The sequence below is a fragment of the Primulina eburnea genome, chromosome 5, assembly GCF_022965805.1.
Source record: "Primulina eburnea isolate SZY01 chromosome 5, ASM2296580v1, whole genome shotgun sequence".
In the NCBI taxonomy this organism is placed as follows: domain Eukaryota; kingdom Viridiplantae; phylum Streptophyta; class Magnoliopsida; order Lamiales; family Gesneriaceae; genus Primulina; species Primulina eburnea.
The window spans coordinates 11,931,285-11,946,706 of record NC_133105.1 but is presented as its reverse complement, the minus strand read 5'-3'; the positions used below and the strand labels follow the sequence as shown (position 1 = coordinate 11,946,706).

General features: G+C 39.6%; 1 protein-coding gene across 1 annotated transcript; it reads right to left on the bottom strand.

The window, feature by feature from the left end:
- Window positions 1-859: 859 nt before the first annotated feature.
- On the bottom strand, window positions 860-5,020 carry LOC140831374 (uncharacterized). Its single transcript, XM_073195125.1, has 8 exons — window positions 4,927-5,020; window positions 3,322-4,467; window positions 2,824-2,994; window positions 2,615-2,782; window positions 2,199-2,332; window positions 1,854-2,081; window positions 1,675-1,798; window positions 860-1,488 (listed from the first exon to the last, which is right to left on the bottom strand). Exons 1-8 carry the CDS (start codon window positions 5,018-5,020, stop codon window positions 860-862), a joined length of 2,694 nt encoding a protein of 897 aa, XP_073051226.1.
- Between the last annotated feature and the right edge of the window lie 10,402 nt (window positions 5,021-15,422).

Sequence of the window (15,422 nt, the reverse complement as noted above, 5' to 3'; positions counted from 1 at the left end):
AAGTGGCCTCTTCGACACCTCTATGCTCCCACTGAACCTTCACCATCGGTATAAGCTTACTACGAAGCTTTCGTTCAGATCGATCCAAAATACAAACTGGTCTCTCAACATAAGACACATCAGGATCTAACTGAACCTCAGAAATATCCAATACATGTGAAGGATCCAGCTCATACTTCCGCAACATCGACACATTAAATACATCATGAATACCAGATAAAGATGGAGGTAGAGCCAATCGGTAAGCCAAAGTGCCTACCCGCTGCAATATCTCATACGGGCCAACATACCTCGGTGCCAACTTTCCTTTCATACCAAATCGCACTGTGCCACGAAAAGGAGACACTTTCAAAAATACTCGATCGCCCTGCTGAAATTCTAATGGTCTTCGTCTTTTATTTGCATAGGCGGCCTGTCTATCTTGAGCTGCTTTCAATCGCTGCTGTATCAACTTTACTTTATGTTCCATCTCATGAATCATATCAGGACCGGTAACTGCAGCTCGATCAACATCATCCCAATATAACGGAGATCTACAACGTCTCCCATACAATGCCTCAAATGGAGCCATCTGAATACTACTCTGATAACTATTGTTATACGCAAACTCTACCAATGGAATAGATGACTGCCAAGCAGATTTAAAATCCATAACATAAGCACGCAACATATCCTCCAGCATCTGAATAGTACGCTCAGTCTGACCATCTGTCTGAGGATGATAAGCCGTACTCAATCTCAACTCTGTCCCCATCGCAGTCTGCAATCCTTCCCAAAAATGAGAAGTAAATCGAGGATCTCTATCAGATATAATAGACACTCGAATCCCATGCAAGCGTACAATCTCTCGTATATACAACTATGCCATCGTCAAGTACGTACTACTCATGCTATATGGTATAAAATGTGCAACTTTAGTCAATCGATCAACAATCACCCAAATAGCATCAATAGTTCCAGTGCTTCTTGGTAAATGAGTCACAAAATCCATCGATATGTGCTCCCATTTCCAAGTCGGTACTTCTAAACTCCTCAATTCACCTCCCGGCCTTCTCCTCTCAGCTTTGATCTGTTGACAATTGAGACATCGACGTAAAAAATCAATCACATCATGTTTCATTCCCTTCCACCAAAACTGAGAGCGTAGATCCTTATACATCTTCTTGCCACCAGGGTGGATAGAATATCGACTACAATGTGCACGCCGCAACAGGCCCTGGCGCAACTCAGATATATCAAGAACTACCCATCTATCATTCATCCTCAAACTGCCATCATCAGCCACTCTAAAACAAGTATCTTGTTTCCGAGAAACCAACTCCTTCCATCGCTGAACTCTCTCATCTGTCATCTGTGCATCACGAATACAACCATATATATCAGGTTCAGCTAATAAGGTAAATACCTGGATAGGAGTCGTCGAGATATCAAAATCATATCCCAAGGAACAACAAGACATCATCATAGCTGATAAACGACTCACATCCTCTGCAGTACAACTCACTTTACGGCTCAATGCATCAGCTGTAAGATTGGCTCGACCAGGATGATATTCAATCTCACAATCATAATCCTTCAGCAAATCTAGCCATCGTCTCTGTCTCATATTCAACTCTGTTTGTGTAAACAGAAATCTCAAGCTCTTATGATCAGTATAAATCATAAACGAGGTACCATATAGATAGTGTCGCCATATCTTCAAGGCAAAGATAATGGCTGCCAACTCCAAGTCATGTACAGGGTACCTTGTTTCGTGTGGTTTCAGCTGTCTCGAGGCATATGCTACAACGTGTCGATCCTGCATCAAAACACATCACAAACCATGTAATGATGCATCAGTATAAACAACAAACCTCTCGTTTTCTGTAGGGATTGATAACACCGGTGCAGTCGTCAGTCGGTGCTTCAACTCCTGAGTGAGAGGACCACTGAAATCGCACACCTTTCTGAGTCAGTTGTGTCAAAGGTCTAGCAATCTTTGAAAATCCCTCGATAAATCCACGATAATAACCTGCTAAACCCAAGAAACTACGGATATCTGGTACAGATGTAGGTGAAGACCACTGTAACACTGCTTCGACCTTCGTTGGATCAACAGAAATCCCATCTCTCGATATAACATGACCCAAGAAGACCACTCGATCCAACCAAAACTCACATTTACTGAGTTTGGCATACAACTGTTTGTCTCGCAACACCTGTAACACTGAACGCAAGTGCCCTGCATGCTCAGCCTCATTCCTGGAATATATCAATATATCATCAATGAACACAATAACAAACCGGTCGAGATAAGGCTGAAATACCCTATTCATCAAACTCATTAACACAGCTGGAGCATTCGTCAACCCAAACGGCATAACTAAAAACTCATAATGCCCATATATGGTTCTGAATGCTGTCTTCTGAATATCCTCCTCTCTAACTTGTATCTGATGATATCCTGACCTCAAATCAATCTTCGAATATACTGAGGTTCCCTGTAACTGATCAAACAAATCATCAATACGAGGGAGGGGATATTTATTCTTAATCGTTACCTTATTCAGCTGTCGATAGTCAATACAAATTCGCATCGTTCCATCTTTCTTTTTCACAAATAAGACTGGTGCACCCCAAGGTGATACACTAGGGCGAATGTATCCCTTGTCCAGCAAGTCCTGCAACTGGGCTTTCAATTCTCTCAACTCTGCTGGTGCCATTCTGTAAGGAGTACGAGAAATAGGGGAAGTACCTGGCATCAACTCAATCCCAAACTCCACCTCACGAACTGGTGGGAAGCCTGGAATCTCATCAGAATACATCGGCAAACTCAGCAACTACATGTATCTCCTCTGTTCCCACCTACCTTCTTCTTCTTCTCTGTCACATCTACAGCATAAATAAGATAACCCTCATGTCCATGCTCCAATAACCGAGACATCCGGATGGCAGATACCAACGGAACACGGGGACGAGAACCCTTCCCATAAAATGTCCAACGCTCTTTCTCATCTGTATAAAAATATACCACCCGCTGATAACAATCAACTGTCGCACAATATCTCCTCAGCACATTAATTCCCACAATACAATCAAAATCAGTCATCTCTAGAATAATCATATCAGATCTCAGCTTGTAGCCCTCATAAGAAATAATACCATCTGATATCATCGATACAACTGATATATCCACTCCAGAGGGTGTCGAAACAGAAAGAGGTGTAGACAATAGAGACGAGCACATATGATGCTCGACTACAAACCTCTTCGATATAAATGTATGCGAGGCACCAGTATCAATAAGAATATTAGCAGGATAAGAACATAAATAACACTTACCCGCTATCATCTCCTCTCGTGCCTCCTCTGCCTGCTCTCGTGTCAAAGCATACACCTGTGCCTGAGACGGACCAGCTCCCTGCATACGTGGCTGTCCTCCAGAAGGTCGTGGTGTAAACTGCTGAGGCTGTCGTCCTCCTCTCTCTGAGGATCTACCTCTAGAACTCCTAGGCTCTCGCTGTCCCTCACGACTAGGACACTGTCTCGCCAGATGACCAACACCGCCACACTCAAAACAGGTGATCTCGGTCTGTGTACAATCTCTGATCAGATGAGGTCCCCCACAACGAAAACATCTCACTGCTCTGGACTCTCCTCTCTGCCCCTGAACAGACTGAGAACTGCTCCCACGACTCTCAACACGTCGTGAATCAAATCTGCGCTTCCCAGATGAGGATGAGGAAGATGAACCCTTCTGATATTTAAAAGATTGTCCCTGTGGTCGCAATGACTCCCTAATCGGCTCTGATAATCGTCCCTGAGCCCCATACTCCTGCATAACTAACTCAGCCATCTCAGCCCTCGTCACTGCATCCTCAAATGATACCGGGTTATTTGATTGCACACGATCAAATAACTCTAACTTCAACCCTCTCAAGAAATGTCTCATCTTAGCGTGAACATTCGTAGCAACATGTGGCACATATTTCAGCAATGTAGAATATCGAGTCTCATACTCAGCAACAGACATACTACCCTGTCTCAAATCCTCGAATTCTTTCTCTTTCTTCTGTCTGGCTGCTATAGAAAAGTACTTATCAAGAAAACGAGAGCGAAACACATCCCAATCAACAGTACGGCCCTGGGCTCTCAATCCGGCCTCAGTTGTCTGCCACCACAATAGTACATTCCTCGAAAGCTGAAATGTAGCCAATCGTAACCAAGCAGACCTAGCACACGGAGCAGTCACAAATATCTGCTCTATCCTCTCAATCCACTCCTCTGCTCGCTCACCAGTATCAGAAATATCAAATCTCGGCGGAAGATAACTGCTGAACTGTGCCAAAGTCAACTCATCGGGCAATAAAGGCTGATCTGCAGGTGCCTGTCCCATAGGAGGAGGTGGCAATGGATTCATCTGTCCAAACCCACTATCAACCTCGTCCGTTTCCTCGCGTGGATGTACCTGTTCTCTAGCTGCCATCACTGGAAATCAAATTGTTAATCATAACATTTAATAATTACAATCCAGTAATCATCATTACACATTTCGCACAAAAGCACACGCAACTAAAGATCAATCAATCTTATCGATATAACAAGTCAAATGCACAGACACACGCAGATAATATCGCCATCCAACTCCCTCATCACAAACCCAACTCCTAACCATCCCAGGCATCTAACATATGCTCTGATACCACCAAATGTGGCGCCCCAAACCTCGCCACGTAATCATACAACATGTGACGTCATATGCATAAAAATTTTCTTTTCGACGACGTAATAATATAATGCATATACGACAAAATAGTGCAATCACCACACTATCTACGTCAGTGTAGCAGAAACAGTATAATAAATACACACATACAACTCAAATAAGACAATAAGCTATATTGTCTCTATCTACTATCAACTACAGGACTCTTTGACTAGACACACCTAGTCCTTCACCACTATCCTGTCTCACGCATTGTCCTGTAACCTGCCCAACAGAAACAGCCCTCAAAGGGTGACCATATACAACAATCATCATCGTAATACATAACAGTTATATTAACAACATAAAATATAACTAAAATCATAATAGAGATACCCCCTTTACCGTTTCTGGACAATCAGCCAACAACAACCTCAACAACATCACAATGCAACAACATCGATGATACGTCGCACCCCAACATCGGCGACAGCAATATCGTCGAACGAACAACAACATCGACGATACGTCGCACCCCAACACCGGCGACAGCAATATCGTTGAACGAACAATATCAACGAGACGTCTCCCAACAACGATAGTCAACAATATCAACAATAATAACCAACAATAAATATAATATCAAATCACTCAATTCCGGTGATTTATCATCGTTCATCAATACTAAACAATAACAACATATGCTCGTACGTCAACACGTACCTGATAATCAAGTATATATATAGTCTGGCTATTTCTTTGATCCCGAGGCTTGTGTTGTATCTAAATAATTCAACAACAATTATCAGATCATTGTCACTGTATCAACACAGTCATAACAGCCTCAATATATAACATCAAATAGTCCAACAACAATTAATTCAACAAAATATAAAACTCGATTATAAATTCGTATTGTTCAACAATTTAATATTCTGGTGTATTTAATTCACAATACTACCATCAAATACACCCTAATTAATTAACTTCAAATAATAGGCTATTTTACAACATCCGTCAAATTACGAAAATTTTATATCAACGTGTAGCCTATACTTCGTAGACTCCGAATATATAATCAGAATTAATAACAACTGACAAACAACTCTCCAATCTCAACTCAACGATTAAAATCCCTCATTATTATAAATTAGGAATAATTCAAAACAACAACACAATAATCTTCTCTACTTCGTTAAAATCATACACTACTCAACAATCTCCAATTTCAGTATGATTTAACAATTTATCACATTTATTCCAGAAATCGACAAATTTCAAACATCACCAAAACTATAAAATCTATACCTCAAATCGAAGACCTCGTGTCAACGATCTCAAAACTGAAGTCGGTTCGTTGATTGGATAAACCAATAAATCACACGATCGAAAAAAAAATCTAAAAACTCTTTTCTCTCACCTCTCCGTTTCCTCTCTGTTCACTGTGCAACGTGAATGAAACTCACGTGAATGTGAGTTTCACATTTATCCTCATTTCTTTTTTTTAAATATTATATTATATATATAAATAAATAATATAATATAATATAATATATAATATTTAACATTTAACACCGGTATATCTCTTTGGGCTAGTCAAACGATCAAATCGTTCAAAACTCAAAACATAAAACTTCTATATCTTTGAGTTTTCTACGTTATATACAAATCTCAAATCATTTGGACTTCATATGTCCAACATATGTCATATTTTCCTCTTTAAAATTAATTAATTATTTAGTAATCTCACATTACTAAATCAACAACTTGTAATATTTACTTCAGGCATTACAATGGTTAAGCGAGTTAAAGTCAAATGGCTTAACCATTCAGAGGAGAAAGCTACATGGGAGTCTGAGCCGGAGATAAGAGATCGTTACCCCGAATTATTCGGTGAGTTTTAATTTCGAGGACGAAATTTCTTTGAAGGGGGGAAGGATTGTAGAACCCGTAACTTAGACTACGTATAAGCCATGCATAATTCTAGTATTTAAATTTAAAATGATTTTTATTGCATGAGTATTTAAATTTAATTATTTTATGCAGTCGTTTAAATTTTATCATTTCAGTTAATTCAGTGAGGCCGGACTGGAGTTGGAGTTTTGAGAAAGAATTTAAGATTCAGAAAACATTTCCAGAATTTATTTTAGCTAGCTAGTAAGTTAATTTAAGTTAATAAGAAGTTTAAGGAATTATTTAAGTTACTTGAGGCGAGTAAAAAATAAGTTCATTTAAGTTCCATAATTAAGGGGTTAGTTCACTAAATTAATTAGGGATAGGTAAGGCTCTTAAGGTATTAAAATTTATCAATTAAACAATATTTCCTTCCATTTATTAGATGAATTTTCGGCCCCCTTAGATGACAAAGCATTACCTTGCCAACTCAACACCTTTGACCCTTTCTTTGTATTTAATTAGTAGGATAATCTCTTCATTTTTTTCTAGCACCATTTAATTAATGATCAATCTTATCCTAGCCTTGTTGGACAAGCAACAATCGGCCACACTCACTCTTGTATCCCTCCAAAAATCATTTGATAACAAGCAAATTCAAAATTCAAAAGAGGGAGACTTGGTCATACCATTTGGATCCCTTTATTATTGGATCTCCCTCACTCTCCTAACCATCATTCTCCCTCCCCCCACGACCAAAATTCAGAGCATTTAGAGTAGAAAAATCGTGACCCTCATAGCTAGAAACAAGAGAGAAAAATCGAGCAAGAAGCAAGAAAAGAAAGCGCTCCACCTCCTCCGCGCCGTATCGTCTCATTCTTTCGTTTTTCTTTCAAACGAAACCAGACATGCATATATTCTTCCTTGACTCTTCAATCAAGTCCTATTATCAAATTTTTATAGTACATGATCATTATTTCCATGACAAAACCGAAACACATCAAGAATTTTGAAAACAAATGTTGCAGATTTTCGGCCCTCCATTTCAAGCTTCACGGTTTCTTTTGTTTTGTGGGTTTCAGGTATTGAATCGGTTCCAGGCTCCCAAGGCTGCTCCTAGGCATGTGCTAGGACATGTTAGGATCAAATTTGTCGATTGGTTTGAGTCCCATACTAGCCGTAATCAAGAAGATGACAGCAACCTCCCATTTGTGTCCATATGAGTTTCGAAAAATTCAGTTTGTGGTCAAGGGAAAAGTTTCTGATCATGGCTGCCCCAAAAGGCCTATAGCCATGGTTAGATCACTTCCCTAGCATGTCTAAGACGTGACTAAGTCACCCTTTTGGTGGCTTGGTCCATGGTGAATCGGTTTTTTACAAAAAATGCAAGAACAGCCCCAGCACCCCATTCGGCCCTCATTTTTGACAGCATGTGTGTTTCGAATTTGGTGGAATGGTGTGGATCTTGGTTGGCCTATGGCCCTTAGCTACGGTTCATACCATACCACTAGATGTCTAGATCGTGCCATGGTCAATCAAATGGCCACTGGAATGACACGAGACAGCAAACGAAGCACAACACCACACGCATGTAAGGTGTTCTCGGGTGAACTTTTCTGATGTTTGCTGGAATGTTGCGAATTGTGGCTGGCCTAGGGCCCTTAGTCCATGATTCAAATCATTCTTTGGGATGTTGGTAAGAGTCTCTGGTCGGTGGTTCAAGCCCCAATGGCCGGTAGTCTCGAAAACGACACAAGAAAAACAAATGTGCAGCTGCTGTAATTTTTACAGCAAGCGTGCTGTTGTTCTCAGGCGTCGTTTGAGTTCTTGGTTGGCTTTTAGCCTATGGCCTTGGACTGGACAGTGTCTCATTGAGTTAGGAAGGTCATGTTTTTGGTCGTTCGTGATTCGGATCATTTTTGAGGTCATACGACCTAAAATTAGACTTGCATCATTTTAGGAGCATTAATTCATCATTTTAAGCGTATTTTAATCATGACTATATGATGTTTCAGGGTTGGCTCGGGTTGGTTCGGAGTCATGATTAAATACGAAGTCGTTCAGTATAATTGTCACATTTTCGAATGTTATTGCATAGTTTGGTCCCATAAATCTATTGCATATTTTTCATGACATATTTAGGTTGCAGCGAGCTTGGGAGCGATCCAATCCAAACAGTAAATTATTACAGGATATTTAATTGTGCCATTTAATTATATTACGTGCATAAAAATATAAAATGTTCATTTTTGAGATTATGCGATATTGCTTGTGGCCATTTCACTATCATGGCATTATTGCTAAATCCGGTCGCCAGTTACCAGGTCCGGTCGCCAGTTACCGATCAGTTTAGTTTGTACCACCCAATATACTGTGGCACAGTCTGATCAGACGTTCATTATTTTACCCGGTCGCCAGTTACCGATCATGGAAGCATTTTATTATCCGGTCGTCAGTTACCGGTCAGTTTCAGTACAGGGGCTACTTGCGTAGACCATAATCTCAACAGAAAATTTATTACAGGCTATTTCAGTACAGGGCTCCAAGGAGCAAACATTTTCACTATGACTTTCAGTTCAGTTATGCACGTATTATAATCGCTCATGATATGTTACTTTCACATTGTGCCCTCATGACATGATATTTTTACTCCCATGAAATTTTTACTATATTTATTTGTTATTTACGATATATGCATGTTGAGTCTTTAGACTCACTAGACTTGATTGTTGTAGGTACTGATGATGTCGGGGCCGAGGGCGGGGACCAGTGAGCTAGCTTGGGTCGGCAGTAGTGGAATCCGAGGACCTTCATTTTAGCATTTACCATTTTTATGCTCAAACAGTTTATCCGTTGTTGGATTATTCTTAAATTGTTCTTTTGCAAACAAATAATTTCTTCCGCTGCTATTTTTAACATTTAAACTTTATTTAACGGTCTATTTTATGACTGAGGCATTTTACTTACTTTACAAAGAAAATTTTCAATTTTTCCGCAAATATTCAAACACGAATTTTCGGGCCGTTATAGCCCCTTGGTTCAAAGGACTAATGGTGTACAACTATAACTTCGGACCATTCCACTCGATAAATGAGAACCACTTGGATTGTACGAGGGAGGGTTGTTCAGTGCATCGTCACATGATCACCTATCTGTTTGAATGAGCATCTCCATGCTCTTGCCAATGAAACATGGCTTTTACGTCACAAACGCTAGTCTCGAGCTCGAGCGACCTTTATCGTTGTTTTAGGCGGCTGATTCGACTACGAACCTGTTTGGAATATACATTACACTTTCTAATGAGTTTCATGATCTTACGTTGCGGCGCATATCTCATGGTACCTATTGTATATTCAAGGACTTTATCTATGCAGGTCGCATGTGTTTACAGATAAAGTATAATTTCATAATCGAATAAAATCGTAAAATATTATTAAAATAAATATTATTTTACATCAGACTCAATAAAATCCCTAACCACAAGTTGTCTTGCTGGGCACATACTCTAACAAAAATAACATCGTCATCTAGACTATCCAAACTCGCCACTGAGCATTTTCACCTCATAGATTATACATAAAATCGAAACACAACACAATGCAACTACAAGATACCCATATAGCTTAGACAGTCAACACTTCATATTACTAAACCAATAACATATTAACTACATTCAAAAGGCATATTTCGCATAATCAACATTATAATCAGAGGCGGAGACCCATGCCCTTATAACCTGGGTGGCCCAGTTTTTATAAAAAAAATTATATGTAAATTTTGTATAATTTTGAAATAATATGATATTAGTCCGGATAGATCAATTTAAAATATTAAAAGATTCTAAAGTTAAAATTCTAGCCCGGGCATAGCCATATTTCTGGCTCTGCCGCTGATTATAACCATACAATCATATGAATAACTTAATAAAATAAAGGTTAAATCATTTTTAGGAATGATCGGGCATTACATAACTGCAGTTAAACTATCTTACTTAACTTTTAATATAAATCAAACAATAGTGTTTAGGATTCAAAATTTAAAGAAACATCTTCATTCATAGTACACTGGTTTCTGGTCAGTTCTTTCTTCTTGGATAAGGACCGAGCTAACGACGTATTCTGTAGCAGACAAGTAGATCAACAACTTTTCTCTCAGCCCACGTTTAACTAGGGTGAGAAACCCAGCTAGGTGATTCTTTAAGTCTTGAAAGTCTTGTTCAGTTTTGTCATCTCATCCAAATCTCTGTCTTTCTTCAATATTTTAAAGAAAGGAAAAACTCCAATGTGATGATCTTGATATGAACCGAGAGAATTGCAATTCTGCCTGTTAACTTTTGCACTTCTTTGACAGATTTGGGAGAAGCCATTTTCAAAACAGCCTTAACCTTCTCAGGGTTGACTTCAATTCATCTCTCAGTTACCATGAAGCCAAGATATTTGTCACTCTTGAACCCAAAAGTTCATTTTAATGGGTTCAACTTCACCTCATGCCTCCTGAGAATTGAGAAAGTTTCTTCGAGAACTAGGATAAAACATGATTTCTCCTTAGATTTAACCAATATGTCATCAACATATACCACGAATTTCCTTCCAACCTGTTTCTCAAAAATTTTATCCATCAGCCGTTGATAAATAGCCTCTGCATTCTTCAAAACAAATGGCGTTACTGTATAACAAAATGTACCACCGGAGGTTTTGAAACTGACATTGTCTTGATCTTCCTAGGACAAAGGAATTTGATGATATCCTTTGTAGGCTTCCATAAAACAAATTAACTCATAATCCGAGATGGAGTCGACCGGCTGATCGATCCAAGGTAAAGGATAACAGTCCTTAGGACAGGCTTTGTTCAGATCCCTGAAATCCACACACATTCTCCACTTACCTATGGCTTTTTGGATAGGACCATATTTGACAGCCAAGTTGGGCCCGGTTTTGGCCATCTTTTAAAGTTTTTTACTTGCTCCTCTATTATCTTGTCATTATCTAGTCTTAAGTATCTTTTTCTTTTGCACCACAGGTCACGAACTCGAGAGGATGTTCATTTTTTGCTCAACTACATGAGCCGGGGTTCCAACATTCTCTACAAGGGATCGCACAAAAATATCTGCATTTTGTCATAAGCAAACTAGTAATTGGGCCATAGTGGAAGGCTCCAGGTCCCGGGTGGCATTGGTGTTCCTCCCAGGATGTCCGGGAGTTAAAACAATTTTTTCTTGCTATTCTTCAATTTCCGTCTGTACCTCCTCGACTGAATGTACTTCCTCACCTCTTCCCATTTTTGCTCCATATCCATCCTTTTCTCTTCCTCTTCTTTTCTTCTCAAACAGTCCTAGAGTAACATTTCGCGATGAGGGCTAGTCTCCCCGGACTTCCCCAATTATCCCCTTCACGAGGAACTTAATTTTCTGATGATAAGTAGAGGTGAAAACCTTGAATGCGTTCATAGCCAGGCTTCCTAGTATGAGGTTGTATGAAGAGGATGCAATGAACACAGTGAATGTGGTCATTACTGAATTTCTCAAATCTTCGGATCCTACTGTCAATGGGAACATAATCTCCCCTTGGGGATGGAGCGTATGACCAGTGAAGCCAAACAGAGCGATTTCTACGAGCTCCAGACTATAATTCTTCAAGTCCATTTGGTCTAGGGCTTCTCGGAATATGACATTGATGGAGCTGTCCGAGTCCACAAACACTCACCTATCATAATTTTATATTTTGGACTGGATTACCAAAGCATCATTGTGAGGTAAGCCGATACCTTCTAAATCTTGAGGTCGAAACTGATGGTTGGATCCTCTTACCCTCTCGAGCTACCCACTCCCAGGATTTCTAGCTGACTCAAAGATTTCCGAGCTTGGTTAGAATCACCATCAGGATCCTGCAGAGATCATTTTAATTATCCCTAAATTAGGCGACTTTCCTCGACCTTTATCTTCCCGAGCCCTCTCTGAGGCGGTTGGTCTGCCACGACTTCTTGGTATGGGTTTGGAATTCGGGGCCCTGGTTGACAGTGCAGGCCCCGAACTCCTGAGTACCCATGGGAGTCCCCTCACTTTCTCCGCTGCTGGATTGACTTCAACAGGTTCTGGATGGGGATGGCGTTTCCTCAATTTCTTGCACTCGCTGGTGTCGTGATAACATTTTCGTTCGAATGCACAAAATTTTAAGGCTGGCCTTTGGCCCTGGGGAGGTTGGCAAGATTGAGATCTAGTTTCTTTCTCCTCGCAAAGGTGAACCTCTTGGTCCTTTGGCATCTTCAGGAGGTATAGTGAGAAAAACATCCCAAATGGTTCCCCTTCTGTGTTCGTTCTTCCGTCCTTCCTGGCCAATCATTTCTCTTTTTTCTAACAACCTCTCTTTTCTATTTCTAAGCTTCTTCCATGTTGATATATTTCTCTGCCCGAGCAAGCAGATCCTCAAAGTCTCGTGGGAATTTCTTCACCGGAGACTAGAAGAAGTCCCCTTCTTGAAGCCCCAGCATGAACGTCATGGTCTTGGTTTCGGGGGCGCAGAAAGGTACTTCCAAATCTTCTTTATTGAATTTGTGGATGTACGCTTGAAATGATTCCTGCATGTTCTGCTTGGTTTCGAACATAATAAAAGCAATCTTCTTTTATCTTTTTATGCTACTAAAGTGATGTAAAAAGACACTTTTAAAGTCTCAATAGATTGTATGCTCAGGGACTCACGCTTATCAAATAATCGTTGGGCTGAATCAACCAAAGTGGTTAGGAAATTTTTGCATTTGATCTCATCGCTATAACAATGTAACATGATCATGTTTTCAAACTAGGCTAGATGCTCCTCAGGGCCCAAGTTTCCATCATACTCCCTTATCTTTGCTGATATATATGGGCAGGTAGAGGCTCATTTATTATGTGGGTGGAGAAAGGACACCCTCTTGGCTAAATTTGGGGAGCCTGGGAGGACCCAACTTGTCCTTCCAGCTTCTTCACCTTCTGCCTCAAGTCTACTAGCTACTCCGCCATGGTAAAAGCTTTGGAACATTCCTGGAGCTTTTCTCCCCCTTTGTTTTTTCTTGAGGAGGAGATTCACCTCTGGAACCTTCCTCATGGGGTGCCCGGCTACTACTGTTAGGTAACTTCTTCATCATGGCCTTCTAGACAGCTATTGCTATCCAATGAGTCAATTGTTTGAGGTTGATCATGAAAGTTTGCTATGGTGGATTACCTTGGGGAACTTCTGAGTTTGAGGGCTCCATTATGGAATTGTCCCTCTGAGCTGATTTTCGAGTGAAACAATATCTACGTCTCGGATCTATTATTTCCCACAGATGGCGCCAATGATGATGACCGGGTGAATTGGGTAAGTGTTGGAATATTTCATGATCGCAATCTAAATTTTGATGTTAACAAAATTTTTTGTTGTGTTTCTAACATATTTAATCAAGTGTGAAATTATTAAAACAAGAAAAAACTGAAACTGAATTTTGCACAAACTGAATTTCTAGAAAGCTTAGATATTTTGATGATATCTCTCAACTGGGCGATTCAAATCACAATCAAACAACTTTCTTAATCAGAAAACTCAACTTGGAACAAGTCGTATTTCACATCAGTTGAGCAAACTCGGATGTTCTCAAGGTCTAACTGAACGCTGAATTACCGAATTGATTGCACGAACACAGCAATCAGTTGGGTATAATCAATTGCGATATTCTGGTCATATCTATCAGCTCAGTTATTGGAATGAAGCGATTCAGTATGCGTTGAAAAGATAAGACGATGATCTACAAATCATCTTCAGAAGTCAAAATCTGAATCGAAGCTTAAGATGTTGATAAATGATAATGAAGCTACTGGTTCTATACAAACTGAAATCAGCCATCTAGGCTGATTTCAGCACACCAACTGAACTGAACCGAACCAGCAACTGACCAACTGAACTGAACCAGCTGCTGACCAACTGAAACTGAACCAGTTGAACTGAACCAGACTAGCTGAACTGAACCGGTTGACAAGAGTTGACAACTCGGGAAAATGTTCAGTGTATGTGTAACACTGTCACTGATGTCTGACAGCCATCGGGTACCGCGGTTATATGTAGATGGATCCATCGTAAATGATGAATGATGTACGGAAGCCACGACAAATGAACTGAATTCACTAAAAGAAATTATGTATAATGATGAATGATGATATGTTTTGACATGTTACTATTTCATATGGCACAGTTACTTTACGCTTTTAAAGTTCATGAAAGGTATGTTGATTACAGTATATTTTCACTGCTTTGTGCTACGTATATGAACTTGTTATTTCTAGTACAGGTGTGTTGAGTCTTTAGACTCACTAGGCATGTGTGATGCAGGTGAGAATGTTATGAGGGGACTGGAGGTTCCGAACTCTGAGTCGGCAGGACTGAATTGCGTGCACGACCCGAGGACCACATTTCTTCTGCACATGATGTTTTTATGAGTTTTGAGAGGACATGATCATTTTATACATTGGTTTTTTTACCTGGTTTTTAAGATTCTTACTCGTTATGTTACGCTTTTTGTAAGGTCCGGGAAAATTATTTTATTACACGATTTATTTTTATAAATTAAGTTGAAGCATTTTAAGTGTATCTTTTTCAAAACTGGAGATTTTTGGGTATTTTTATCCGCAATATTTTCATTTTTATCGGTACGCAAATTTTATCAAAACGGAGGACTTTTTAAGGGTTCGGCTATTATTTTCAAAACCTTTTCAACAGAAAATATTTTTCGGGAGTGTGTTTGGATTTTTTAGCCTAGTTTTAAGCTTATTGGACTTATATATATATTTTTAAAACTTTTAAATACCGATTAAACCCATTTATTTAATCTTTATCTATAT

What these genes read in the sequence shown, in the direction of transcription:
- LOC140831374 (XM_073195125.1), bottom strand. Translation starts at nt 5,020, where the DNA reads ATGATGATTGTTGTATATGGTCACCCTTTGAGGGCTGTTTCTGTTGGG. An exon ending in TGGGAACAGAGGAGATACAT is followed by an intron (nt 2,783 to 2,823) that starts GTAGTTGCTGAG and finishes ATGAGATTCCAG; the next exon opens with GCTTCCCACCAGTTCGTGAG. An exon ending in ATCCCTACAGAAAACGAGAG is followed by an intron (nt 1,799 to 1,853) that starts GTTTGTTGTTTA and finishes GTTTTGATGCAG; the next exon opens with GATCGACACGTTGTAGCATA.